Source organism: Anser cygnoides, chromosome 12 (assembly GCF_040182565.1).
Source record: "Anser cygnoides isolate HZ-2024a breed goose chromosome 12, Taihu_goose_T2T_genome, whole genome shotgun sequence".
Classification (NCBI taxonomy): Eukaryota; Metazoa; Chordata; class Aves; order Anseriformes; family Anatidae; genus Anser; species Anser cygnoides.
In genome coordinates this window covers 2,400,597-2,428,402 of record NC_089884.1, presented here as the reverse complement: position 1 = coordinate 2,428,402, position 27,806 = coordinate 2,400,597, and the positions used below count along the sequence as shown (strand labels likewise).

The following is a 27,806-nucleotide window of genomic DNA, read 5'->3' as shown; positions in this document are numbered from 1 at the left end:
CTTACGAAGTCTGAGATCTTCCTGCCGCTAGGCATTTCTTTAGCTGCGAGCATCCAGCAGCAGCCTGAGCAGCATCTCCACCCTGCAGCCACAGCCCGGGAACTAGGGCATCGCCTTCTCCTCCTCCCACCTCTCGCACAAAGCTCACCCAGCTTCCCAGCCGCCTCGTTTGTGTTATGCAAAACCAGAAACGGCAGCTTGTCCTTTAAACAGGAGGATGGGGACTGACAGAGGAAGAGACGCTGTGCTTGTAGAGGAACGCTTGGGAACCCAGGGCTCAGGTGCACGCACGGAGAGCGGGTGGATGCGGGATGAACAAGGCAACCTTGTGCAAAATCAAAGGTTTGGAGGCAAAAACCAGCAACGAGAGAGTTGTAATTCAGCTTTCTTTGTTAAAAAAACAAACAAACAAAATCCCAAAACATAAAACAACCCAAACATTTAACAGATTTGTTAACCACAGACATAAAAAGAATCAAGAATACTAGAAAAAAAAATACATTGCAGGAGACATTTTGTTTTACAAGGCAGTTTGATTAAGTTACTACTGGCTGACCAGCACCCGGTCAGCTGTGGAATAGCTGTGTTGACAGGAACACAAACATTGTAAATAGCATTTACTGTAGAAGTATTAAGACTAGAAGATATTTACCCTTTAAAATAAATAGAGTGTCATCTACAGCAACATTTAAATTAGTAAAATATTTTTTAAAGCAACCAAATACAACAAAATTGTAAATCAGATCTACATTTTCTTCTGTAGGTTAAAATCCTTTTTTTTTTTTCTGTTAAAAAAAAAACCACACAACAGAAATATGAACTTTAGAAGAAAGGTATCACTGAAAAGTCAGATTACTCACTAGAAGTGAATTTTACCCTGGCTTTTATTCTGAGGGCCGGTGCAAGGTCCGGGTACCACCTAAAGTTGGCCCTGTGCAGGGCTTTAGGTGGGACACGGAGCCCGCCGTGCCCTCTGAACGAGCCAGGATTTTTCTCTGCGTGTGAAATTCGTCCCAGGCAGGAGACGTGGCCGGGTCGCATCCGAGAGCTCCCCGAGCCCCTGCGCCGAGACGAACGTCACCCAACGGGAATAATTTAGGTGCAGGTAGAAAGTCTCTTTCAGGCCACTTAAAAATTAATTCAGTGTTTAAAAAAATACTTTTTTTTTTTTTTCTCATCAACACGTAACAGCTGGAGGAAGCGACACCCCTTCTCTCGCAAGGAACGGGGCGGGGGGGTTAAAAGCAAAGAAAATCCTCTGGACATCGGTTCCTTAGGGGTGACCTAACCTGAGCGACGTTTCCTACCACCACGTCCCGTGGCGGAGAGCGCCCGCACGGCGCGGGGAGCTCCTGGTTCCGCCCAGCCCCACTTGCTCTCCTCCCACCCAGCTCCACGCAGGGCCCTCGGCTTCCCCCCCAGCTGCCGGTTCCAGTTCGGACCGCGTAAACCGCGAAACTCGGCGAGCGTGGGCAAAACCAGCGCAGGGCGCGACCCCTCGTCTCGTGAAGCGAGCGGAAGAGGAGAGCCCCTTGAGCATCTCTTGACGCTGGGGTCCCGTGGGACGCCCTGACGTGGGTAAAGGGTGCCGGAGGAGCTGCAGGAGCTGATTTCCATCGCCGCTGTGCTCCCACAGCTCCCCGGTCGGCAGCCAGACGCCACCAGCTCCGGCCGTGCCGGCCTTCCCATGGCCAGAGATGCTCGTGGGGCTCCGTGGGCTGACACCAGGTTCCCATTTAGGGCTCCGCCGAGGTCACCGTGCCGCCGGCAAAACCCAGCACGAGCCCCAGAGGGAACTGGAGCTTCACCCCCGGGCTGCCCTTTCTCACGCCGCAGCGCAAAGCGTGGCTTCGGCCGCTTCTAAATGGCAAACCTCGCCAGGGCCCGGCCGTCCTGCGCCTTCCCTTTTGATGTCACTGGGAACGGAGTTACGCAACCCGCCGACGGAAAAGCTGGTGTCCCACAAGAACAGCCAGAGCCTTGTGTAAGGAGAGCATTCGGCTGTTTTTGTCTTTATTTTTATTGAAGCCCGAGAACGCTGTAGCCTCGGTTAAAGGCACAGGCACCATCGCAGACCAAGAGAAAACCTGCAGACATCTCGTCCCAGCACTGCGTGGTGGGGAAGAGCTCTGCCCAGACACTGCTGTCCCTCCGGGCCCCGTGGCACAGCCCAGCACGTGGGATGGACCCACAGAGGAGCCCGATTTATTCCCCTACCCGAGCCGCCCACAGGGAGAGCACGTGGAGAACAACAAAGCGGCCTCGCAGGGGCTCCCGTCCAGTTGAAGGGTCTTTAAAGTTTGTTCAAGCGACAGAGTCCCTTTGAACTTCGCTGTCCACAGAGGGTGCCATTAAAAACAATAGCGTGTTTACCAGAACACAGTAGCTGGGATGGCAAACGCCGCAAATACTGCAGGAAATTTAAAAAAAAAAAAGATACAACAACAAAAAAAGCTTCCCCCTGTTTTCGTCCGGGAGCGCTTTGCAGGGCTGGGCAGGGCAGGTCCCCTCGCAGCCTGGGAGGAGGTTTCACAGTTGGGAAGAGGAACCCGCGCCAAGCCATCGGCTCCCACCCCGCTGTTACCAACCCCACGAATACCCCTAACAACTGACTCCCCAGGACTCGAAATACTCAAAAACAAGCTGCGTCGAAGAAGAGCGATAATGGAAAGGGGATTAGCACGACGACCAACTGCGGGCACAGCAATCACTGGCAGAAAAACGAAGCCACGGCCCCACGGCTCCACTGCCACGACAGCTACGGCGAGCTGGGGGCCGTATTTGCAAGAACACTGTCACATGAAATATAGTCACGAGGTACCTCATTTAACTCTAGCTACTGATGGGGAAGGCAAACGCACGGTCACTGCGGTTGTAGGTGTCCTCTGTGGGGAGGGTTCATCTCCCTTGGTGGGTTGTGCACAGATTACAACAGGGTGACTGATCACAGGCTCAAGAGAGTACAAGCAAACAGTAAAAACACTGGAAAAATTCCACATCCAGTTCTGGGAATGGTGAGAAACTTTCTGTGAGAAGTCTCTACCGCTCCCCTCGCCCCCAGCGAGGCATCCCGTTCCCATTTTGAGGAAAAGAAGCAGCGAGGAGGTCTCCCATTGGGATGGATGCTCTGTTTCCATACCAAAACCCACTGGACACGACCAGCAGACACTGCCGTTCGCTGGTTCGAGTTAAAGCTTTTGCCCTGGACAGCAGATGGTAGCAGCAGCTCCACCCTTCGGAGAAATTGCTCTAGTTGGGTTTTCTTTTTGAAATGAAATTCAGTTTTACCCCCTTATTCGTTATCTCCCTAAGCTCGAGCATAAAGAACCCCTCTCTCTTACAGCCATGCCACCAGGCTCTAGTGGAGGGGAACTATTGGCCTCAAAAAATCAGGGATAAAAGAAATCAGGCTTTGAAAGGTGAACTTTGTCCTGAACCAGGCTGAGATCTGAGCTGTGGCCGACCAAATTCAACATCTGCATGATTCCGTGCTGCTGCCTGGTTCGGTTTCTCCCTATACATCTCTTGCCGTGGACACGCTGGCGAGGTCACCACGAAACCTATGACATCAATGCCAGAGCCAGCAGGTTAGTAGTACGACAGGAAGATCTTTAGCAGCAAGTGGAAAACGATCAAAGTTCTTAAAAAGCAAGCAAGCCGGTTAAGGATTTAATTAAGATCAGTTAATAAAAAAATAAATCTCAGTGTGACATCTCCTCTTTAAAACCAGTGTGAAAGGGTCACCAAGAGGATGTTTTTTATTCACGGTCTTCATCACTGATGAAACTCATTAAGAGATATGCCCAAACCAAGCAATCCCCACGTTTGGGAGACTTGGACCCATTTCTGAGCTCTCTGTGGATTGGACTCGAGTGTTAATCTACGTTGGATTGAGGTGCATTTCCTTTGCATCACAAGTTAACTCTGCTGGTATATATTAGCACGGAGAGCCTCTAAATTCAATCCAGGCTCTGCAGGAAACCAGTCCTGAGACCATTACAGCCCCAAAATGCAGGCTAAGTGGAAGGTGAGAGACTGGTTCTTTAGCCATGAAACAGGTCCAGCATAAGGAGTGATTTCCAATCACTACCCTGCAAAAACATCTCAGCCTTCAGCTGGAAGAGGATTCCTTGTAAGGAGGGAAAACTGAGCTCAGGCTTTACGGTTCATGACCTTATTTATGCAAATGTCTCTCCACAGGCTCTGAGATGCTCCAATTCATTGCACGTAGGTCCCTGAACAGCCACGCACTGGCCATAACTTTGGGTAGTTCTGCACTGCAGACATACCCAAACCAGCTGCAGTTCTCCATAGCTTAACTCATCTCGAGCAGCGCTCTAAATTAATACATTTGTAGTGCAGTCGAGCTGGCTTGGGTATCTCTACGCTGTAGTGCCATGGAATAAGCAAAGGTTTTCAGCACGATGATTGTCTCACCTATTCCTGCCTCGAAGCAAAGGTGTGTGCTTGGTGAAGCAATAGCAAAGAGCTGCACGCGGATACTTGTTGGCATAACTGTGGTCATTGTCACACACTGGAACAGAAGCTGCCACCTGCTATAACATAAATGCTTTTTTTTTTTTTTGCCAAAGCTTCTTAAAAGGACAAAGCATGAGCTAGTACCATTGGTGTCCTTAATGCCTCTTTTCCAAAATGACTCTACGCTAAGAGGAGAATCCAGTAGGAAGCGTTAGCTCTTGGAGGATCCCAGCTTCCAAACAGCTTAGTTTACAAAAATAATATATAGAAAAAACAAAATCAACAACCTATTTTCTAAAGCACAAGCACAGAGAAGATTTGTAACAGAGACTAGTGCAGCTCACTTGTAGGGACAAGATGCATTGGATTTCCAATTGACTATCACCTCGACTGCGGAGGCATTACGAGCAAACTGTTCAGGAAGCCTCCAGCCCCTGCTTCTTAGAGCAAAACAACCTACAGCAGACCAAGAGTAAAGACAGGCTCCAGCCTTTTGGGGATATCCGCCCCTTTCCGCCCCCCAGAGCCGGTTGGTCCCATCTCCCCTGCAGGCACTGGTAACGCAGCGTAACGGAGGGCACGGGGACAGGCAACGCAGGCAGTTCCCAGCAAACGAGCCAGGAGAATCCCACCAGAATTTCATCTTTGATATTGGTTTTAGGGGCAAGCATCAATCACGCTGAGGGCAATGAACAGGGCCACTTGCAGAGCAGAATGGTGCTCATCCCACGCTGGATGACAGCCTATCTACGGAAAACAAGGAGTGAGCAAGCTGTCTTGACCTTCCGCTAACTCGTGCAATTCCCTGGGTTTACTGGGAAGAACTCCACCCTTGGGCCTGTACCTGACCCAGTGCTAATTCACAGGGCCCCGGGGTTGTTGTTCTGGTGGAGAGCATCCCAGAGAACTGGCTCAATAGCAGGGAGATCGCTTGGATCTGAGAGTTAAAAGCCATGGCAAGGAACCCCAAGTGCTCATTTCAGGAACACAAGGAAAGTCAGGCAAGGCTTCCTCACACCATTTCTCTGACACTAATTCTGCTCTGCCTTGTCTCGCCTAAATCACTGCCCGTGGCGCTTCCTGGGCAGAGCCCAGAGCATCCAGCAGCAGGTATTTAGGGGTGTGTGTGTGTGTGTGAGCGAGCACCAACATCAGCCAAAGTCCTTAAACAACCTTAGCTTCTCAGCCACCCCCCGTGACCAGGTAAGGTGGGTGGGTCGGGCTCAGGACCACCGTGCAGCTGTGTTTCAGCGCACAGCCCCAGCCCCGACACAGGCACCTTTGCACAGCTGGTGATGCTCAAACTGGGCTCGAGAGCAGATCCGCCACAGCCTGGGGGATGCACAGCTCACTGCTAACTTTAGTTTTAAAAACCCTAACGAGTTACCCTACACAGAACTGAAGTACAGTCCTCAATATCACACACACACACACACAGAGGCCGACTGGGCTCGCTGCTGCCGGACACGCAGGACCCCTTGGAAGTAACCAGCAGGAATTCCTCTTCCTGGTCCACGTTCGTACCAAGAACTTCTCATGAATGCTCGTCTGCCGGGCTAAAAGGTGGCAACAGGAAGGCTGGAGGAGGCAAGGCAGGGCAGGTGGCATGGTGTCAGACATGAAGCAGCTCTGCCGGGGTGCTCCAATGCCTGGGTTTTCTTTATGAGGGATCAGAAGTGTTTTCTCCTTGTGTCGTCTTAAAATAATATTGTGCGTTTCCTGGAGCTGAATGTCTCTGCTTTTCCTGCTTATGACTCTTGAGGAACCACTTCCATCAGTTTCTGGCACACGGCTGTTGCGTGGACTACAGGGGAGAAAGCAAAGGATGGGTCAAAGAGATTGCACACGGAGGGCCCGACACACATCTTGACTCAGTTCGTGACACTTTGCCTCAAAGGGGCAGAGTACACGCTTTGGTTCTGAGCAGGATTAGTCCAAATACAATTTAAGAAGTGAAAGCAAATGAACCACAGGCTGCTCTCTACTCATGCCTAGAACTTGAGCATGTAACACTGGGAGCTTCGCTCCTGCAGCAAGGATCCTACACTGCCCCGAGAGAGGCTCCTGTACTTCTCGACACCAGTTTCTACTTGCACGGTGATACGGTAACTACATTTGGATGCCAGAACTGCAAACACTCCAAAGTGAGTCAGGCACAATAGCAGGAACAGGCATAGAAAATATGAGCTGACAGTTCTCCTTCCAATTTTGAAAACCTTGGCCGTACGTGCACACAGCTTCTTTAGACTCAAGAACCTGGGAGACGACCAGCCCAGCGCGCTGAACACAAGGCAGAGTCCACTGCCTCACACCGCCACGCAGGATGGCGTGGGCACAGAGAAGGGAAGGGAAGCATTTTGCTTGTAAGCGCGTACAGGAAAGGTGCCCAACTGGAGTAACTTTATTTTTCCACCCATTAGTTACGGTGACTGGTATCTAACCACACCTGCGCTTTCTGCTGCTTCATTGTGCATTTGGACACCTCTAAACAGACTTGCCAGGTAAAGCTAACACTAATTCTAAATACATGCAAGCAAAAATAAACTCAGATTAGTCAGAGGTGATCAAATCATCTGCAACTTATGTATATACCCGTGTTTAAAGTTGACATGTTTCTAATGGGGCATTTGCAGGATTATCATTCTGTATCCCCAGACTATTTTCTCCTCAAAAGCTCTTGGTGGTAAAAAATAATTAATATGGTAATTTGCCAACCAGACAGTGCAAAAATGGCTTTTCCAGGAACTGAGCCTAATACTCAGAATAAAAAAACTGAGTGAGTGAGAGAGGGAAAAAAAAAGACTAAGGACTGCTGAGCTCTGTTTAATGCCTTTTTCTTCTTCATAAAAAGCACCCAGCTGAGGCTGGACATCTCTGCTCGTCTGCTTTTCTAGGTCAGCCTGTTGTTTGAGAGCTGGGAGACAGATGGTGGAGTTCAGTTACTTAGACAACATGGATTGACTTTCTTGGTCGAGGTGTTCAGACAGAGGTTACGTGTCCAAGCACAATCTTTCCATCCCTTCAAAACGCACCATGGTGTAGTACCAGCTGTTGGAAAACCTTACACAAAGATAACCTAAAAATTAGCCTCAGAAGAGAAAACATCCAGGAGACATGGGATTTTCTCTTCCTTCTATGCTGCCGTCACATTTTGATGCCAAGGAGAGCTTTGACTGGATCAGAAATGTTAGCACTGGCTAAGTGATGAACTGGGACCAATTCCCAACTTAACAGCATTCAAATTTTTGGCCAACTGTGCTCAAACTGTTACGCTGTTATTTCTTTTCCATCCCAGTGCCACCAGAAAGCTATTCTCTGCTGATAAAGGCCTGACTCGGTGCTTTTACAGGAGGCAGAAGGTAACAAAGGGTTCACCGAGTTATGCTCCACTGCAAAACAACATCCAGCTCGCCAGGAGAAGAAAAAGAAAAAAGGCATTTGGCCCAAACTTTGCAACTATCACAAGTCAAGGTGCATTTTGGGTGCTTGGTAGATAAGGTAATCATCAGGTTAAAACTTGTTAGCATTAAAAAAAATGATCAGAGCCAAGACATTGAAGCCTCCACTACACAGACGGGAGCCAGTGCTACGAGCTGCAGCACGCTCACCAGGAAGCACTGCTGTTCTTGGAGCAAACCCCAAAGGCTGCACCCTTGCTCTTCCCCGGTAATACTTACAGATGCCTTGGAGAACCCACTTGGGCTTGTTTTGCCACCAGACCCCGAAGAAGTAAACAGGAATCCCACTGAAGATGATTGCAAAGCCAATCGCACATTCTACTGGTGTCATCCAGAAGGAAACAGCAATGAGAAACAAGCAGGCCAGGATGAAGAAAATGGGCAGGCAGACATTCACCTAAAAAAGAACCCGAAGAACAGGTTAAGAACTTATATCGGGGAACAGGGAAAACTTTCCAGTGAAGTTTTTCCATCCTGGGGAGGGAAGGACTTCATGTTCCACTAATGGACCTTCTGTGGACAGGGTTCCTGTCTGTCCCAGTGCTCTGAACAGGGGGGACTGGGACCTTGAACTGCCACAGGGTACCAAGTCAGCTAGCACTCTTCAGCAGTCCTGGAGAAGATGGAAGTAGGCTAGCACCTAACGTGCACTTAGAGCAAACCAAAACACGGAGGTGTAGCTTGCTAAGATAGCATGAGCCTTTCTCAGCACAGTTTTTGACGTTCAATTCCATACTTGAATGATTTCTTATAAAAAGCACCTGAACCAACAGCATCAAATTCAGCACCAGCCACAGCACAAGCCTTTGCATCTCGTTTCGCAGGGGACTCAGCTACACTGCTCTGAGCAGGGCATCTGTTGAGAGCAGCCTCGGTTTTGTTGTTGTTATAAAAAGGAAAAACCGAAACAACAACAGCAAAACCAAAGGAAACACAGAGAGTTACTTGGGGAACGCAGTGATACAGGTCTGTGAGTTTGTTTCTCTCTGGCTCCCTGTTGCCTGGCAGAGACCTGAGCGTGCTCGGGGGGGGATGAGTGAGAAACATGCCTTTAAGAAAGGCAGACATGCTTGTGGCTGACATGATCTTGGCCTCCTACCAGACGGGATGCAGTACTGCCAAGCTGGCCAAGGACAAATAGAACAAAGTTCTCGTCTCTTCAGGCGTGGGTTTGTCCGCTTTATTAAACTATTCTAAGTGAATTCCACGATGGTACAGAGCGTTTCACTGAGAGCCACAGCCCAAAGCTTGGCCTGGGGAATATGTTAGTCACTGAGAGCTTCCTGCTGGGCTGCCCCACCAGAACACCCACAACTCTGCCACCCACAGCATCCTTCGCTCTGATGTTCCCACGGCCACAGCACCTTCCTCTCCTGGGCACTGAGTGCACACATTTTCTTTTGGCAGATTTTGATGCAGCTGGGACACCTGCGTTAGCTTCCCCCGATGGTGACATCCTTGCAATCCCAGTCCCTTTTCCAAACAGGAAAAGCAGCAGTTCTTGCTGCACTTCCCCTGCAGCTGAGAAGGGACTTCCCCAGAGCTGGGGGACTTCCCCCAGCTGAAGCCTCTGAGCCCTCAAACAGCTTGAAACAGCCGTTTTCAAGCCGGCAGGGCCTTCCCTCTGAGCACGAATGAAAAGACCCAACACAGGGAGGACCTGATGGGCAATTCCCGCACTGCTCTCACCTTGATGGGCCTTTCCAGCTCTGGCTTCTTGTAACGCAGCCACATCATGCCGATGATGGCCAGAGCCACGCACAGCCAGTTGAAGAAGCTGAAGAAGTTGATGACTGAGAAGATGTCATTGGAGAAGGCATAGAGCAGGGTCATGATGCACTGCATCCAGAAAAATAAAAGCCATTAGCAAAGGGAAAAGTAGGCAAAACCGCACGTATTATAGCACTAAATGTGGGAATTTTACAAGAGCTATCTGCCAAGAAAAGAAGCAGGTTGATTTTAAAAAAGAAAAAACTTATTTTATGCTATTTTGGTGCCTGGAATGATTTCAAAACAGAAGTGGGATATAAGGATATGATGGGAAGGAAAAGCAGAAATGGCTGTGTTTGGAGTCCCTCTCGGAATACTCTGATGGGATCGTGCCCCCAGTGCTTTTCTCAATACCAGGTCAATGCTTATCATCACAGAGCCAGGTGCTTACCGTAAAGACGAGGGATGGCACAGGAGTGAGAAGCCGAGGGTGAATCATAGACAGAATGGAAGGCAAGTGTCCTTCTCGGGATCCGACGAAGAACAGCCTGAGGTGAGGGAGACAGAGCAGTTATCACCACTGCAACCTTTAGCCCCAGGCTGGGGTTTGTCTTCTACACAAAACAAGCAGGGACAGCTCGAGATCAGCCTAGACAGTGCTGAGGCAGCAAGACTGAAATGCCCAAACTCCAAGTTTTCCACCTTAGTGGTGCACTGCATGATGCCAGCTGTGCCTTCTTTTGGTAGTCACTGGTTAAAGAGTGGGGCCCTCCAGGATGAGCCCCTGGCACGGGGTTCTGCACGTATGCACACCGGGAAATCTCTGCCTTAGAAGGAAGGCTGGAGATGGGTGAGGAACGCAAGAAATCATACGTTTATATCCTCCTTTCCAGAGCAAACAACTAAGTGACTTTCCTAAGATAACCCAGGAGATGCGTGTCTGACCTGGAACCTCCTCAGTCCTTGTCCTGCCCCATCCTTCCTCCCCATTCTGGAGGAATTCTCAGTCCTGAAGTTTCGTAAGTTTCTGGTTTTCATTAAAACCATTTTTTCAGGCAATGCCGCTGAGGTTCAAGCCTGTGTTTGTTTATGTTCTAATAACTTCAACAGGACTTTGCCCAGAGGACAGAAAACTAAGACCACTGCAAGGCTTTCTTTTAAACTGGATATGATTTTAAAGCCTTTTTTTTTTTTTCTTCCATCATTCCCCACATGGCCTCCAGACCCTTTAGATTTTGTGTCTACCCACAGCCACTCTTCAGAGGACACTTATTCCAAACCAAGAGGCATTAACCACTGCTTGTAAACAAATGCCACAAAACTGAGCAAAAAAAAAGTACCGGGAAGAAGTGAAGAGAGATCCATTAACGGATCCAAAGCACGATAAGCCAACAAAGACGGGTATGATCCAGGACATGACGCCAAGGTGGTAATTCCCGAAGTCCTAAACAGGAGGGGCAACAAGACAGTCCCGTCACACCCGAACACCCAAGAGAACTCACAGCTGCCTAAAGAAGTTTAACATTTGCAGAAATCTCAACAATTAACATGGTTTCATAGCTCAAGCTATTAAGGATTTTTCCACTTCGCCATTTGCTGCTCCTCCTTCCTCAAAAAGCATTTTATGGAATTGCAAAAAACCAGCAGAAAGCCTTTCCCTCAGGGTCAGGAGACAAGACTTATTGGAACAGTTGTCCAAAAGCTCAAGACCAAATGAAAACTGCGAGCAGATTCAGCCATTCAGATATTGCCAACTGCACGCGTGGAGCTGAGTAAGGACACTGGGACACAGCTCCTTATAAACGCAGTGACCCAGAGCCATAGTTTTATGTCACAGACTGACCCCACATTGCTTCACTGCAGTTTCAGACCATCATAATCATACTGATTTCGACAGACATGCGAAGGAACACAAGCAGAGTACCGCAACGCAGGCTGGTATCTCCAGTAACTCCCCAAAGTGTACTTGGACTGGAGCTGAGGCTTTTCCCTAATCTGAAGGGTGGAATGCTGTCACCTGATGGCCCAGACCAACCTACCCCGGACCAGGAGATTCCCCCTGAAGCACTGAACAATCCTGGTCACACTCCGTTTTGCAAGGTCATACCATGCTGCTCACTTCTGAAGCAATCAGGATTTCTGACCGCAATGCCATTTTAATTAATAGAAGTACTGTCTTTCTCTCTTAATTAAAACAAGGAAGATACAGAGAGAGAACAGTCTAATTCAGTATTGACTGAGCGACCTTTTCCCATAAACATCATGCTCTGGTAACTGATGGTAAGTCATGCAGCCAGCAGCAACCTTGCGTATTTACGAACGAAGAGTAGTGCTAACTGACCATCCACCCTCGCTATTGTGTGAGATTAATCCCACTTGGTAGCATCCTGTTCCTCCCTGCTCCCGTCACAGTTGCTCTTTATCTCCTGTCATTATTTTTTTTTTATAAGCAGCCATGACCACCGTGGAACAACCTAGGAGATGTATGCAGAGATTGCAAGTCTGATTTGAGCAGCCCTGAAAAACAGATGAGTCATATCAGAAATGCACCTATCTTACCACGGCCACGGCTTCGGACGTCAGCATCTGGTCCGTCGACAGGGTTGTGAAGTAAGCCAAGTTTGTCAGCACATAAACCAAAGTGACTACAGGTAGTGAGATGATGATAGCCAGAGGCAGGTTTCTAGGAAGAAAATATAAATTGTAATGGAGCTCTGCAGTTCCGAGGAGAGCCACTGATGCCAGGGAATGCTAAGGGCTCGTGCTGCAGCCCTTCTGCATTCACTTAAAGTTGGCATGAGCCATTCTGCTCCTCTTTGGCTCTTCAGCTTACACAGTTTCTCAACCACACTCTGCTCCTCCAGGAGAGGAGAAAATGCCCACACGGTGATAGCCTGGAGGGCTGACAGATGTAAAGTGAAGGATTATGGCAGCAGGGACTTTTTACATGGAGAGACTGGGTGTCTGGGCAAGCACCAATCCAAGACCACTGCAAAGGCAATCAATTAAAAATAACCCCCCAAGTCTCTTCCTAGCTAGCAGCATTAGCACGTACATTCTTCTGGACAAGACAGAAGCGTTTGTGCTGGTGGCTTTCTTGTGGGAGACGGAAAGATCAGGGACTGAGCGGGCAGTTTTTAGGCTCTAAGCTCTGTGCAGCTGCCTGGACCGACGAATTCCAAAGCAAGTGAGTTCAAACACAAGCTGAGTGGGTCTGTAAAGATGAGGCTGCGTTGGTACAAATTTGCCTTTCCCAATAGCCTAACCTCATTTGTGAGCAGAAACTGAAAAAGGAAAGCCTGATCAATTCTACATATAATTGGTCCAGTGGAGTTCAAAGCCACTGGAGGTGAGAGTCAAATACCATGACCACATTCAGAAGACAAGAAAATAATTGCGAGCTGCAAAAACTTTTTTATAACTATGTTTGTCAAGGAAAGAACATGTCAAATCTTAGACTTCCCAGTAAGCACTAATCACGGCCAGGGTCAGCCAGGAACGGGCTCTTGCACAACCGATCCCAAAGCCCATGCTGACAGAAGGACTGCACCTTCCCTACAAGCAAAAGCTATTTTTCACTCTGGTGTGGCACATCTTCATCTCACCAGGTCCCCTTGCAAAGCTCTAAAAGGCACGAGCAGTGCAGAAGGCGGCCTAATGCTTGACAGAAAAGGAAGAGCACATGACAAATACATGTACGTGCAAACACTGCTGGGGGAGTTTACACAAGATAGTAATAAAGCTGTAAGTGCCTCTTCCTCGCCTGTAATTCAGAGAGGTGCCATGCCAAGGAAACAGGGCTTTACAACAACAGAGATAATATCAGCAGTACAGGAAAGCTGTGTAAGCAGCAGCCCTTCTCATACAGAGATTACTATTCCCCTTCCCCTAATCCAGGGAAGAACAATGCTATTAGCCTATCTTATTTTCCATTTCCCTAGAAAGAGATCTTGGCTTCTGGGCTGATTAGCAATTTGTTACACGCACAAGACAGCCACAAGGAAAGGCCTTCCCAAGAAAAACAAGTTTTCCTCCCATGGAAATCATCACAAGACCCACACCTACCTGTAGGGATTTATCATCTCCTCTGTAACAAAATTCAAGTAATTCCTGTAATTGAAAAAGAACAGTGATAAATTCTGGTCAGTCCATGAGTAAAGGAAACCCTCCATCTTAAATGTCTGCGAGGGAATTTTAAGTGAGGTAGGGAGACCAAACCTTGCTGAAAAACTTAGAATGGGTGACGCCTAGTTCAAGATCTACAGCACAAAACCTGCAAAAGCACAAGCCCTGGACAGTGCTGGTGGATCTAGCACACCATGCTGCCAGCTTCCTTGCAAGAGGAGAGGTGGCTGCAGGCTAAAAGCTGGGCGCACGAGCAACAGGGTCACCCTCCAGGCAACGCGGATGGCTGCAAGTAGCCTGTTTTCACTGCAAATGGAGCAGGCTCCTTGAGCTTGGAAGTGTTCAAAGGGGCTGACAACAAAGTTCAGTTTGGTGCTGTCAGAGATGGACACAGCAGTCTCTGCTTTGCAGCACCTCATCTGTTGGTATGCAGCAAATCTCTCCTCTACGAGATAAAACCACCCTCCTGCTTTTTTTCTTAGTGTCACCCAGGAGATAAACCGAGCAACCCATAATCTACTGCCTCTTTTAAATCCCACGATCACTGCCACTTCTTTGTGCTTCTCTAACTTGGCTGGAAACTGCATGTGCAGGATGACTATTTAAATTACTGGGCAAAGCCAGGGCAGCTAGCTGCCTCTGCTCTGGTAACAAGAGATGGAAGGTCCTGGATCACACGCTTCCTGTAAATGCTATCTAGGGACAAAAGGAAGGACCTACAGCATTTAGCACTAAAAAAAGGAAGAAGACTGCATCTTACCACCCTCCATAGGCAAAAAGACCACTGTACAAAGCTAACACGATGTTCCCCACGTCCACTTTCGTGCCTTCAAAGGAGTGCTCAGGGGTCAGGCTTGTCACATCACCTGCAGAGAAGAAAAACAAGAAAGGACTGCTGTTAGACACTTGGTTATCGTGCTGATGCATTTTGGGCTGTGTCGAAGAGCACCTGCACTCATTTATATTGTGCTGATTCCTCCAGTTTTACAGTGATTAATTCAGCCGGTGTAATGCACCAAATAATCAGGCCCAAATACACCATCTCGAGCAGCCAGCCGTTAACAAGTACTCAAACTTTCTCACACGGCGCCGTGCTATCACCAAGGTGATCTCCCAGATAGCTCCCTGCAAAAAAACACATTCTGGGGACCTTCCGGCTGGAAGATGCTATGCAAACAGATATTGCCGCATTGTCTTCTCAACTGAAAGCTGCTTTCGTTCGATAAAAACCCAGGATTTCCTCCAGCCACCTGATAAAGCAGAGGGCTACTGCAGTCCCTTTGATTGTGGGAAGTCAGATTTTTCAGAGCTCGAATATCTGAAGTTAGCTTCTTTAGGGCTCGAGTATCGAAAGTTCCTGTTATGTATCTGCTTTTGAAATAAAAAGCCATAAATAGAGGTCCCAATTGTACATTTGGTAAGAAGTCTCCCAGAGCAGCCAAAGGTTTATTTATTTTGCTTTAAAATGCCCCGCGGTTGTTTTGTTCCCTGCCTTTTGATGTGCGCGCCTGGCTTGGCGAAGTCACCCTCCCTTCCGCGGAGGCAGCGCTCGCTCCCCTTGGTGAGGAAGGAAGGGGAGCGAGGCAGGGTCTGGTACCACACGTCTGCACCCAGGGAGCCCTCTCACAGCCCATGTGATTCCTCTTAGGGCACAGATCTTTACTAATCACCCAAGCAACTGCATCACATGGCGGTCAGCAGTGTCTGGAGCTTAACCCTTCATCTCTTCGCGCACGGTACCCTGGACTCTCATCTGGGGAAAGAAGATGGATAGTAACAACGCAAGGCATTTTTTCCTCAAATGGCACTTTCCTTCCCTGTCACACTGGGAAGTTTCACCCCTCTGTGCTGCTAAGAGCTGTTTGCAGACGCTGGGTAACATAATACGGATGCACAGACCTTTTACCACGCGGCATTATGCTCCTAGCAGGGGGAAAGGGCCGCAGCACCGCTGGAGCATCCTTCCATCCGCGGGGCTTTGCGAGGCGCTGCTCCAGATCCGTGCCCGTGACACAGAGCAGCCCTGCACGCGTGGGAGAACTGCATCTCGTCTTTCACCCTCTCCCCCTGTCCCTCAGGCTCTGTTCCCCATCCTTTCCATCGCTCCTCTTCACCTCATTTCTCCCTCCTGCTCAGTCCTAACCAGGGCTCTGAATCCTCCTTCCCCCGCACGTCCCCAGTTGGTAGCAACAGTATGAAAATAGCAGATACAAAACCAAGGCAGCGGGCAGAGGAAAATACAGAAACTGAGATAAAACACTGATGTGACTCGTCTAAAATCTGTCAAGAAACTGATAGAGGCTACAAAGCAGGGCCCAGCTGCCAGTGCTTGAATGAAATGAGGTACTGAAACAGGAGAGCTGGGTGGAAACGCAAAGAGACTGATGCAATGCTGCAAGTTTGACCTTAATTCCTGGCTTACAGGTTCAGACATATAATCTTAATTTAGCATTAATGCCCTGGCCTGGCTCTGAACAACAATGCTGAGCCGGAGGTGGGTGTGCACGGTATCACTTTCTGCTTGATCCCTCAGCCTCAGCTTCCCTTAGTTTATTTTCTGCACCTCCTGAATAATTACCAGGCTAGTTCTTTCCAGGTCTTTTGTTATGGGAATAAGATACACTTTTCATTAACAGTGATTATAATTAGTTACTGGAATCATGCGCAGATGGTCTGGGAGGGCAGAATAGACCTCCAGGCATTTCAGACACCCCTCGGGATGTCTCCTCTCAAAGGTCTGCTCGTGCTCTGCCAGTGACCCAGCTCTCACTGGGACCAAGAGATCACCACCTCTACCAAGCCAGGAGGATCACCCGAGGCAAGGGATCACCACCTTCACTGACCCTGGAGGAGCCAGGGCACAAACAGCATCACCCCCTGGGGCCAGACTTCCCCTTCTTGTCCTCAGCTGGACAACAGCTTCCACCAAAAGCCTCTATCACAGAGAAAAGCTCACGGAGAAACCTGTTCTGTCTTTTGATGCATCTGCAGGTTGTGCTCTGTCTTCCCAAACCTCGCACAGAAGTTGCGTGCTGCGGCCACCAAGGAAGGGCTGAGCTGCTGCTCTCATGCAGCTGGCCAGGAAGGGAGGAGAACATCACCCGAAACCAGACTGAGGAAGTGCCAGCCACGTGGGGACAGCAGGCGTCTGTAGCCTCTGGGCGAGGAAGAGTCCGCGCCTGGCTCGGCGGCCCGCTGAGCTGCACAGCCGTTTGTCCGCGCGTCGGGACAGTCTGCCTCCGGGACACACAACCAAACAGAGAAAACGGAGCATGGAAGTGGCACCGGAGTAAAGAAAGAAAAACAAAGTCTGATTGTTTCATGGCACTGTGGGTGGGTGAGGTGGCGGCTGGATGCAGGGGTAGATGGGTGGGACGTAACAACTACTCACACGCTCCTTCCTAACGTGCACCAGCCCATCTCGCTGCAGCCCCCGGCCCAGGGGTGGTGAATGATTAAATAACCGGAGGAACCGACATCTTTCTGCTCCAAAAGAATGAGCTCTTATTCTCAGGTCCACGATGCCTCTTTGCCGCAGCTTTTGCTCCCTTCACGCTTTATTGCTTCCTGGTTGCACGGCAGGAGCCCGGGCTCCTTACCAAGCCTGCCCTGAGATTACATCTCGGCTGAGCAGCCATCCCCTCCTGCCACCGCTACAAAGCCCTGTCCCGCCAGCAGATCACCAGAAAGATAACAACCTGTGCCTGCTGGCGTTACCTTCACAGACATAACTAGCACCACATTACACATCTTGGGGCAAAAAAAAAAACCAAAAAAAAACACCCAAAAAGCCAACAAAGTCCAGCACCTATGCCAGAAAGGTGTGCCAGATGTCTTCCTGCTTGGGCCGCACCGTAAAATACAGTGGGTAAGCTCTGAGTGTGCCCACACCTAGCCCTGACCTCCACCACGTCCCCCTTGTTCTTACGCTCACCCCCAGGTGATTGCTCTTGGCCACAGCTGGAGACTGGGGACCCTGGGCTGGATGGTGCCGCATGCTTGTCTCACCTCCCTTCTCATATACGAGCACTTAGGAGGTCCTGCTGTTCCAAACGGAGGCACGAACTTCTGCTCCAGGCAGACGCTCTCCATCTGCCTCTTTCAAGCCCGAACGTACCCAGCTGAAGCCTCCAGACAGACCTCGGATCAAATCAACGGTAACAAATTTGCAGGCGAGACTGCCAAGTACGGCTTCAACTGCTCCCACAGAGCAAGGGGGTTGTCAGCGAGCACATCCCGGCCCAACGGGATGGTTTTTTTTTTTTTTTGCTGCGGGCAAAGACGAGCTCTGCTCATCCTCCCGGACTCCCGCATCCGCTCCGTGCCACGCTGCTGCCGCCGGCTCTGCAGACAGCCGCCGCCGCTCTCCAGGCAGTGCCCTGCCCGTGCCTGGCACCCTGGTGATCTGAAACCTGGTTTGAACTGGCTGTTCAGCTGCACTCTGCTCTACAATTAACCAAATTAAAGTAACAAGCTCTGACATAAACCCCATTTGCTGATCTTGCCAGCTGCCAAGACTCTGGTAATTGCGCCAGCGAGCGATGGGTCACCTGGGGCCTTCCTGCGGGAGGGACCTATTTCAGGCCATGCGCGGCATGTTCAGACCCTCTCTTTGAAAAATGTTTCATTTGCGCCTCAGTCGTGTCCGTTCCAGTCTTAACGGCAAAGCGATCTTCTATTGCAGAAAGCCGTTAATCATAATTAAGGATTTTTAACTTGCCTGAACAGCGAGGAGAGGGAACGCAGCCATCGAGAGAACTCGGCAGGAGAGGGGGCGTGTGGTGGGGGCATTCGGCGCGTCTCCCTCACGGAGGAAACGGAGCCAGAGAAAAATGTGTTGTATGTACAAAAAAAAAAACCCAAAGGAGAAGATCCACTCAGCTGCTGAGCCACTTCCTGAGAAAAGCAGTGAAAGTTCAAGTGACTGAGTCAGAAAAACAAGACAATAAGGAGCTCGCAGGCGCCAGGGTTAGGAGAGCATCTGCGGCAGCTCGCAGCTCCCCGGGACGTGCCCACTTGGTAGTTTACAGAAATTGTTTGCTCCTCTCCGATCGCTGTTGCTGGCCTTCATGCTCTGCACACAGCTCTGCATTACAGTTTTGTACAGCAGCTTTTAAATTTGGGCCCTGTAGCAGGCGAGTTTATGGGTGTCTGCTAACGGTCTGAAAGACACCTCTGGAAATCCTGGACCAGCAGGGAGTATCCAAGGAGGAGCCAGAGCTCCTGGGTTACATTTCTGATTCTCATCACGGGCTGTGGACAGGTTATAGCACCTCTCGTTTCAATTGCTTCCTTCTGTTTTATGGAAAAATGCCTCTCCTCCCAGTGCTTTGTAAACACCGTTCACAAAGAGCTATTATTTCTCCTTTGGGCTGAAGCTGAGGGTCGGTGCTGCTGGATTCACCGCCCCACAACACCCTATCAGGTCTATCACAGACCTCAAGGTGTTCAGGGAGTCCAGAGTCTGCAAGAGTTAGCTGTTCTCTGGAGCTGTGTGCATACGCTAACAGGAGTGGGAGAGGACACCCCCCACTCACCCTCCTAAACCGAAGCACCATACCTTGCTCTACATGGGAATTTGCCTACATCCACTAGCTGCAGACAAAATCTTCCTGAGAAGCTTCTGAAAGCTCAGGAACCAAGATCCTGAGCTTTCCAGCTCCTCCTTTTGCAATGGCCCACCAGAGCACAGCTTGAGCCAGGCAAGTTTTATTTACCTTTCCTACCTCCTCTGCATCTTGCTGATATAACCAGAATTGCTTCTACCCTCCTCCTCCTGGGCAAACACCTCCTGGATTTTCACAACCTCCGTGTCTGCCAGCACAACATTTGCTGATGAAACATAAATAAGCAGACCCACGAGCAGCGTCGCAAGCCCTGGAGTGAGGCTGAACTGCAGGCAGCCAGGTGCGCGGCACAGAACATCCCATGCCTTGTCCAGCAGCCAGAAAACTGAGGCAATGCAGAGACCCTGGAAGAACAGGGTTGCTTTGATCCTCAGCACAGCATGGAAAGGTATTTCCTAAATGCCTCCTTGTCCGCCCCTATCAGCGCAGATGAACGGCAAGGTGCTAACCCTAAACAAACCGCCCACTGGGTTTCCAGCCACTTGCCATAAGCTTGGTTTTTCTCTGCTTATTTGCACAATCGGTTCAATCCACATCCATAGAAACTTGGGATTGAGAAGGACAAACAAAACTGAGCCACCTGACCAGGCTCTAGAGAAGGCAAAGAGGGGCTAAATAGAGCCAAACAGCTTGATGTGCAAGACAGCCAAGAACATTTGGGCAGGACAGATCACCAGCATGTCACCCAGACCTCCTAGCATCAGATATTAAGGCTGTTAATTGCAAGGCCATTAACAGTGCGAAAGGGTCAGTATAAAAATGCAGGCAAAAGAACACCTGCATGGACACACACGACTGCTGACTGCATTGATACCCCTTAGGCATCAAGGAGTGCTTCTGCTGTACCCGAAGACTTGAGAGCGGGAGAGGACACCCGGACAGAGATGCAAAGAAGCAAACTGCAAATACCAAAGTATTAGCTACTCTCTAGATAAATACGTTTGCATTGCTGGGATAGCTGCGCTTGGAAAACCGAGAAGTCAACAGAGCCTCTCATGGCAGCTGCCTTAACACCCAGCCAGCTCACAACAGGAGAGAACAGGGTGCCCTGTGGCACATGTAAGATGCACTCCTTAGGCTCCAACACAAGACACCTACCTTCATCCAGCCCAGTATTTGGCAGTTCCTTCAAAATAACCAACATGAGCAACATGTAACATGCTACATCCACAACGCCTTGGAATAAAAGCTTTTCAGATGTCAAGGCACATTTTTACCCTGAGGAGTTTATGCAGCTGTGAACCTCCACATAAGATACTGAACAGTTCACATTGTCATTACTAAAACCCAAGCTTTCAGGGCGTGCAGAAAGAGCCACTCAAGCTTACAGTGATCACAACATGCAGCACAGGTCACTGACTGCTTCTGCATTTTGTTGCCGCTGCTGTTGTTTGTTGTCATTAAATGCATTTTATTTAGTTTTGGACAGGCAACTTCACACTTGTGAAACACTAAAGCCCCAGCAAACTGAACTCTATCCTTGAATCTGTAATTGCCAAGAATTTTCTGGGCAGAGCGGGCAAGAAACAAGTTGGCTGAGCAGAAATGAACCACCAAACCAGAACAGGCAAGCTGCATAACACGAACCTGCCATGCCCACCTGGCCCCAGCATCTGAATTCACCTTTGGCTGGAGATGAAATCCAAGATTAGAGAGTGAGAGGCCCATAAAACATAATTGTGTTGTATCAGCCCTCCAGCATTAAGATGCCTCATTAATCTCCAACATGTGCTTGATGTGATTTAGAGGTGCAGAATGCTGGCAGCTTTCCCAGCTTCCTTGTTCGTGCCCTCCTTCAGCACAGGCTTCCACTTTCCGTGCTCTCCGCTAACAAGCAGGTGAGTAAGGGAAGCTATTGTGCTCTTCTTCAAAGCTTACTCTTAGTAAAATATTTTTTCGGAATTATGAAAGACGAATTTCTGAATGCCAACGTAACAAGAAACAGCACGGGCAGCTGCAGGGCACGCTCTTCTTGCAATCTTTTGTGCACAAGCCTCAGCCCCAACTTGTAGGGACACAATCAAAAGCTGGAGGAACGTTTACTAACCATAAGCTTTGCCTCATCTCTGCCAAAGAGGATCTACAGTGCAAGTTAATCATGATCCAACTGGGTGAACACCCATCTGGTTTGGTTTTGGCCTCCAAATGCATCTCAAACACCTACAGCTCCACCACCAGAAGATTCCCATGTCCTAAATATTGATTTGCTCTTCAGATTCATTCTTGGGTTTACCCTAGGAACGTGAGAGGTTATGAGAACTGGACAAAGGAAAACTTGTGGCAGATTTCTTTAGCTAAGCTAAGTACTTAGCTCTTTCTAAACGTCTGAGTGACAAAGTGTAGGTACACAAGAAAGACAATTCAGACAATGACAACACATGTTTTCTCCTAGTATCTGTGTGTGAGAGGCTTGGAGTAGCCTAACATTTTGATTATCAGCCATGAAATGCAAGTTCTGTCATTTCAGCAGGACCCAACAAGATAAATCCTGCCCTCTAAGAGCTGTATTCCCTCCTCTGTTGTTTGCTGAATTTATCTGCTCAGTCCTTGGCTCTTGTGACAGATTTGGCTCAAGTGGCTTTTCTTGGACATTCAACTGATGTTGCCACTGGCAGCAGAGAAGAAAACCTCAGAGGAAAGGAAGAGGGAGTAAACTCCCTCAGGTCTTAATCACAGGATTAGCCACACACACACACACTGCAAAAAAAAAAAAAACGTCTGGATAAGGAACTAGCAAAATAACCCTCACAGAGAAAGAGATCAAACGGACTTTTTTCTAGGAAAAGGATTTGAAAACGAAAGTACCACCCAGATGTGCATACACACACACAGCACCAAGATTTTGCTTTGCAGCTGGAGTACTTAGATGGCATTTTTATTAGGCTTCACAGACATGCGAAACGCATTCATTAATGACTGAATGGTTGGATCTTCATTCCTGCATTTTTAGAAACCCTCCCATGCTGAGTTTAAAATTTGCCAGCCAGAAGGACATCTCTAAATACCCCTTTACAAAGGGCAAAAAATATTGGTAGGGAGTGTGCCAGTGCTGGCTAGTATTACACACATCAATTTAAAGAAAGGGCAACATGAAAAGCAAGATTCCCTGCCTAGTCAAAATTCTCCATGGCAAACGTCTGGAGCTAAACCTGCCTACTTTGTCCTTAATTCACCTCGTGCTTGTTCAGCAAATGCAGCTCTGCTGGCCTCTGACAAGCACAACGAAGGGAGCTAGACAGACAATGCTGACTGTCACCATCAAAACAGGCAATTGAGGCACTGCAGACAAGAAATTTAAGATCAGAAATCAGGCATTAGGAGGGAAAAGGGACAATAAGCTCAATAAAAATCATTGAGTGTTAAATTTTGTTTCCTGGAGTCCCAATAGCCCTTTTTTTTTTTTTAAACAGAACTTCTGGCCAGGAGTCACAGCGAGGTCTGTAGCCCAGCACTGCACAGCAGCCAGAAACCTCACTGCTTGTGCTGCTCAGGGTTAGATACATGTTCAAGGAACCCTAAAACATCAACAACAAAAGAAGGTAGAGTATTCCTTTAATTCTGATATATATATAAAAAAATCTAGAATCATATATCAGACCTTTTGCTGAATTTCCTTACATATAAGAAGCACGAGTGCATCCTTAAAGATCAGCACGCTTCTCAATGGTTTCATTCCTAGGTGACTTTGCACCATGACCTGCAGGGTGATTTGGGTATGAACAGCACTGCTGTGGACCCAACCACACATCTGTGCGTCGCATCCAGCAGAAACAACCCTAAAACCTGCACAGGCACCTTCCAAACCTGGCTGTGCTGTCTGAGCCGAGTCCTGCTGCCTGCTCACCAGGTAAATAGCGTGGTCAAAAAATGCAAGAGAAGGCTGGGCAGAAGGCAATCTGAGAGCTGCTAAAACACAACAACAAGCAAAAAAAAATCCTAGTTCCTCAAAGAGTAGAGTGAAAAAATGCTGATCCAGTCTATGCCACAAGTTATTTATACTATTTGGGTGGTACAGACTGGAGGGCTGTCCAGATGGGGGTACAAATACAAGGTTTTACACACTAATACGCTAAGGCTGGGACACTGAACTTTTAAAGCAACACAGCTTCAGTCACACAAAGGCTTTTAAAAGTTTAACTTTTACATTAGTGAAATAATTGCGTCCTAAGTGGATCAGTTATACTGAGTCAACCCTCAAGAAGTTGAAAGGCTGTCCTAAGTAGGAAACCAATTTCTCCCCTCCTTTTGAGGGCATGAAAGAAGATATGAAACAGCTGTCCGCAGAAAGATCATAAGCAAATCCTGTGTTCTGTGTGGTAATATTGCCACATACTTCTTTGTCTTGAGATGTTATTGCTTTTTGGAAAATAATGAAAATGTTCAACGGAAAGATAACAAGAAATAAAAACAACAAAAGCTGAAGGCGGAAGGTCAATGCAGAGAAGGACATACTTCTGTGAAGTCTCAGAAGTTTCCACATTTGAGCAAGAAACTGTGGTATTGCTCCTCTGTTTATGGATACTGTAAACACAAAACAGGAATGGGAAAGCAACCATTAAAGCAAGCTAATCGGCTGTGCTCTGACTCTATCCGGAGTGTCATGGGAACATGCAAGCCATCCACCACTGAAATTTCAGCACCGGAGAAATTGCCACAGGAGGATTTTCCACTTGGCGTGTATTTTGCCCCAGCAGCCGTTGCCAGCTTGGGACTGAACCTTCGGAGCAGGTAGCGCCAAGAGTCCTCTTTGTCCAAGGAGCATTGTGAGTGGCATAAAAGAAAACAAGGGCGCACACAGGAGCAGAAAAAGCACGACACTGGCGGTGGGACTCAGATCACCCACCTACTCAGAGGTTAAACAGGCTTTTAGGAAAAAAAAAAACTTACCATTTTAAAGTGTCAGCACTTCAAAAGACTGGGCCTGTAGTATTTTGCCTGGAGAAGATCCAGCAGCTCTGCGCTGTGCTACTAGCGCACAGCACGACCTCAGGGAGCACAGGCACGAAGGTTTCCAATGCACTGACTTTGTCTCCCTGCTCCAAGGCAGGTTCGCCTTACTTAATCCACTCCTGAGGGATGTTTACTAACCTGCTGTTGCAAATCTCTGCTGAAACAGTTCCACAGCCTCTCTGGACAACCTACTTGAGCTCTGCAGTATAGTTAAAAAAATGTTTTTCTAATGGCTAATCTAAAATTTCACTCGACTCACAGATTGCACTCGTTTTTCTCATCCAAATGAAGACTGAGAACAGTGCAGCGCTTTCCCATTTTTAGTATGCTTTAAGTGATGACAGAATGTTCTCCTTTGAAGAAAAAAAAAAGAAAAATGACAGTTTCCTGAGGTATCCCTGCTATGTAAGAGCGTTATCTGCCATAATTTAAAGAAAAACAGAAAGTTGCAAAAGACATAGGTATGTGAAAGCTAATAGGAAGGGCATATGAAGGGAGCTTGCAAATTCTTAATGACTTAGCAGAGAGCTTGCAACTTCCATAAGGAGATTAATAAAATCCATGTTAGACCATGGGCAGAATCCTAGGCTGTACGCTGTAAAGTAGAAACTCAGACAAGCAGTAGTGTCTCACTTAGGATGGCATATAAATGCAGGCTTTGTAAGAAACGTCTCCTGTAGATGCCCAGGTTGCCACTCTGATCCAGTCTCCTTTACAGGGAGTATGGAGTGCACAAACAGGATGAAAATTTATTTGCCTTTAAATTTAAAACTTAATTAATTAAATTTTAATTTAATTTAATTTAAATTAATTAAATTTATTTGCCTTAAAATATAACTACTGCCTTTGACTGTGTTAATTTTTATTCTGTCTTAGGTGGCGAGGTGGTTTAGCAGGAGACTAAATGTCAGCTATACATTAATTTAGCAGAAGACTAAATTCCAGCTGTATGGCAACATGCATATAAGTCACAGTTAGTACCTCTTGAGACCCACCACAAACTTGAAACCGTAATAGGTTTCATACCGTCTCCATCCTAAAGATGTGCACAGAGGGAAGCAGCTTCAAACATGCTATGGCTTTAGCATAGACCGGCTTTTCTGAGGCAGCACAAAAGGTGCAAGCCGTTTGTTCAACCCTGGCCCGTTATCCTGTTGGGCTGCGCACGTTGTAGGGAATGTTACAGGTCAGCTGAGGGCACGAGAAAGCAGCAACCAGGACATCTTTGCTAGGGAGAACTGCACAAAAGACTCCATTCATAGGTCATCAGATGTACCACCGGCAGCCAAAAGATTACATATTATAATACTGGGAGAAGAGAAAAACTGAAGATTACAAGTTATCAGGAGATAAAAAAGCTGCTGAGACAGAGGAATATAGGAAGGGTGGGGTTTATACACAAGACCAAAATCTCATCTTGTTTACAGATTATAAACCCACGGAATTAAAACATATTTATACATGAGGGACCGGGAGAGTGATTTACCCTCAACAGAAGGACCAAAGATCAGTGCAGAGGGAGGGAAGGTGATTCTGAAAATGCAAGTTAAGATTATTATCTGCAAATGAAAAAAACAATTGTAAAGACTTTTAATGGTGTTAAAGAACTATCAAAGGTTTATTTTTACTTTTCCTTCTAAGAGGGGGGGAAAAGTTCAGCAAAGCAGTCTGGGGAGATATGAAGAGGAGGGAGGTATATTCTGTGATAAGCCTCAGACAACGTTCCTGTTGAATGCAGGCACTGAGCTGGAAGAAAATAAAACCTCTGATAAAGCAAAAAATTCTGCAAAGACAGCACTAGTTCCCATAGCTGAGACAGGAATTAAAATGCTCACGTGCATACACATACCGCCCCCCTGCTAGCACAGAGACAGGAGGAACTATCCATAGTCTATTTATGTTTATTATATAGCTACTTTTATCCACGTTGAACAAAGTAAGGCTTGTACTATTCCCTGAATGTTTTGTTTGTTTATTTTTAAAAAACTGAACTCACACAAAAAAAAGCAGACAGTAAAGCATATCGGTGTAGATTAGTTAATCAAAGGGGTTTGGAACAAAATATCTCTCTCGGTTTTGAGAGGATTTTTAAAGTGTATAAAGCAAATAAGCAAAGAAAAAAAAGGGGGAGGGCGGAAAACTTGCTTTATCTTCCCATTTCTATAAACATTTGTTGGTTGTTAGTTGACAGACATGAATGCTACTGTCAGCCCTAATGAGTTCATTATACAGCGAGAGCACAGGTTTCTGCAGCCTTGGCTGAGCCAGGTGTCTGAGCCTTTCCCTACGAATGAGCTTTCCCTGTAAACTTGCCTGAGATGTTCCATACTTCAGTGAGGTAAATGCCTCAAATAAAAAAATGCCATAAATAAAATGCGCAAGTGTACTCAGCCCTTTACAAAGCAGAAGCTGGAAACATCGGACAAGCATGCAAGAGATCAAAAGATGCTTGCAATACACTTCTGCTAGCTCTGAAATGCTTGGGATAGGACTGTTGGGTTTTATCCCCAATTCCCAGATTCTGCTGCAACCACACACCACATTCAAAAGAAAAAGGAAACGTACTCACCCCTTGCAATCTGAACGAAGCCAAGAATGATGATCAAAGCCAGTGCCAGCAGTTTTGCCGCAGCAAAGGCATCCTGAACACGAGTAGCAGCTTTCACACTGTAACAGTTCACTGCTGTGAGGAGCACTGAAAGAAACGGACAAGAAGAGACACATCAGTTCTCAGTAAAACAAATTATGACAAATTGGTATTTGCTTTTTGCCAAAACCTAAACAAATGTGAAGTGTCTCTTAAAAAAAAAAAAAAAAAAAGCAACGAACACATTCCATGAAGTTCACGAGTGCAACTACATGCAATGGTTTCAGGAGTTCCTTTCTAGTGACTTGACAGAGTCGAGACCATTCCGTATCACACCAGCCACAAGCAGCCTTCAGTCGCTGAGGATCACATACTGACTTCTTTCAGCCTGAAGTTCAGAACGCTGTGTTCTTCTGCAAAAATTTGCCACGTTTTGAGTAACAAACTTCAAGTTTTGAGTTGTTTTGTCCAGGATCTGAAATAGCAACTTGTCAAAAACCAAGACCCTGCAGCTATGTACTTCTCTATTCCGTTTCTCATTTTTGCAGCAGGCGGTTTGAATGGTGCATGCACCCCTTGGGACAGGGAACTGCCCTTCTGCACTGGAAAGTACATTTCTGAGGGTATACAAATAAAAGTGGTTACCGCAACCATTAGCAAAGTACTCGGCTGCAATCCCTCTTAAGTTGATCCAATTAATGTTGCAGTTGCATGGAAACACCACAAAAATGTCAGGACAACTTCCAGAAGTGATGTATTGTTATTTGTTTAACAATAGCACCTAAAAGGCTGAGGCCAGGTTGTGCTGCCCACTGCATAAAAGAAAAGAAAAGAAAAGAAAGCAGCCCTGACACAATCAGCAACCTACGA

General features: G+C 47.6%; 1 protein-coding gene across 1 annotated transcript in view; it reads right to left on the bottom strand.

Annotated features, from left to right (window-relative positions):
• Positions 1 to 372: 372 nt before the first annotated feature.
• The window catches only part of SLC7A5 (solute carrier family 7 member 5), a 39,858-nt gene continuing 12,424 nt past the window's right edge, over positions 373 to 27,806 (bottom strand). The window contains exons 2-10 of the mRNA XM_013197556.3: positions 26,919 to 27,044; positions 14,533 to 14,638; positions 13,713 to 13,757; positions 12,207 to 12,330; positions 10,988 to 11,091; positions 10,099 to 10,195; positions 9,627 to 9,776; positions 8,157 to 8,334; positions 373 to 6,283 (exon numbers count right to left, since the gene is read on the bottom strand). Of these exons, the coding sequence (XP_013053010.2) occupies positions 6,228 to 6,283; positions 8,157 to 8,334; positions 9,627 to 9,776; positions 10,099 to 10,195; positions 10,988 to 11,091; positions 12,207 to 12,330; positions 13,713 to 13,757; positions 14,533 to 14,638; positions 26,919 to 27,044 (986 nt within the window). The 3' untranslated portion in view covers positions 373 to 6,227. The remainder of the gene's footprint in view (positions 6,284 to 8,156; positions 8,335 to 9,626; positions 9,777 to 10,098; positions 10,196 to 10,987; positions 11,092 to 12,206; positions 12,331 to 13,712; positions 13,758 to 14,532; positions 14,639 to 26,918; positions 27,045 to 27,806) is intronic.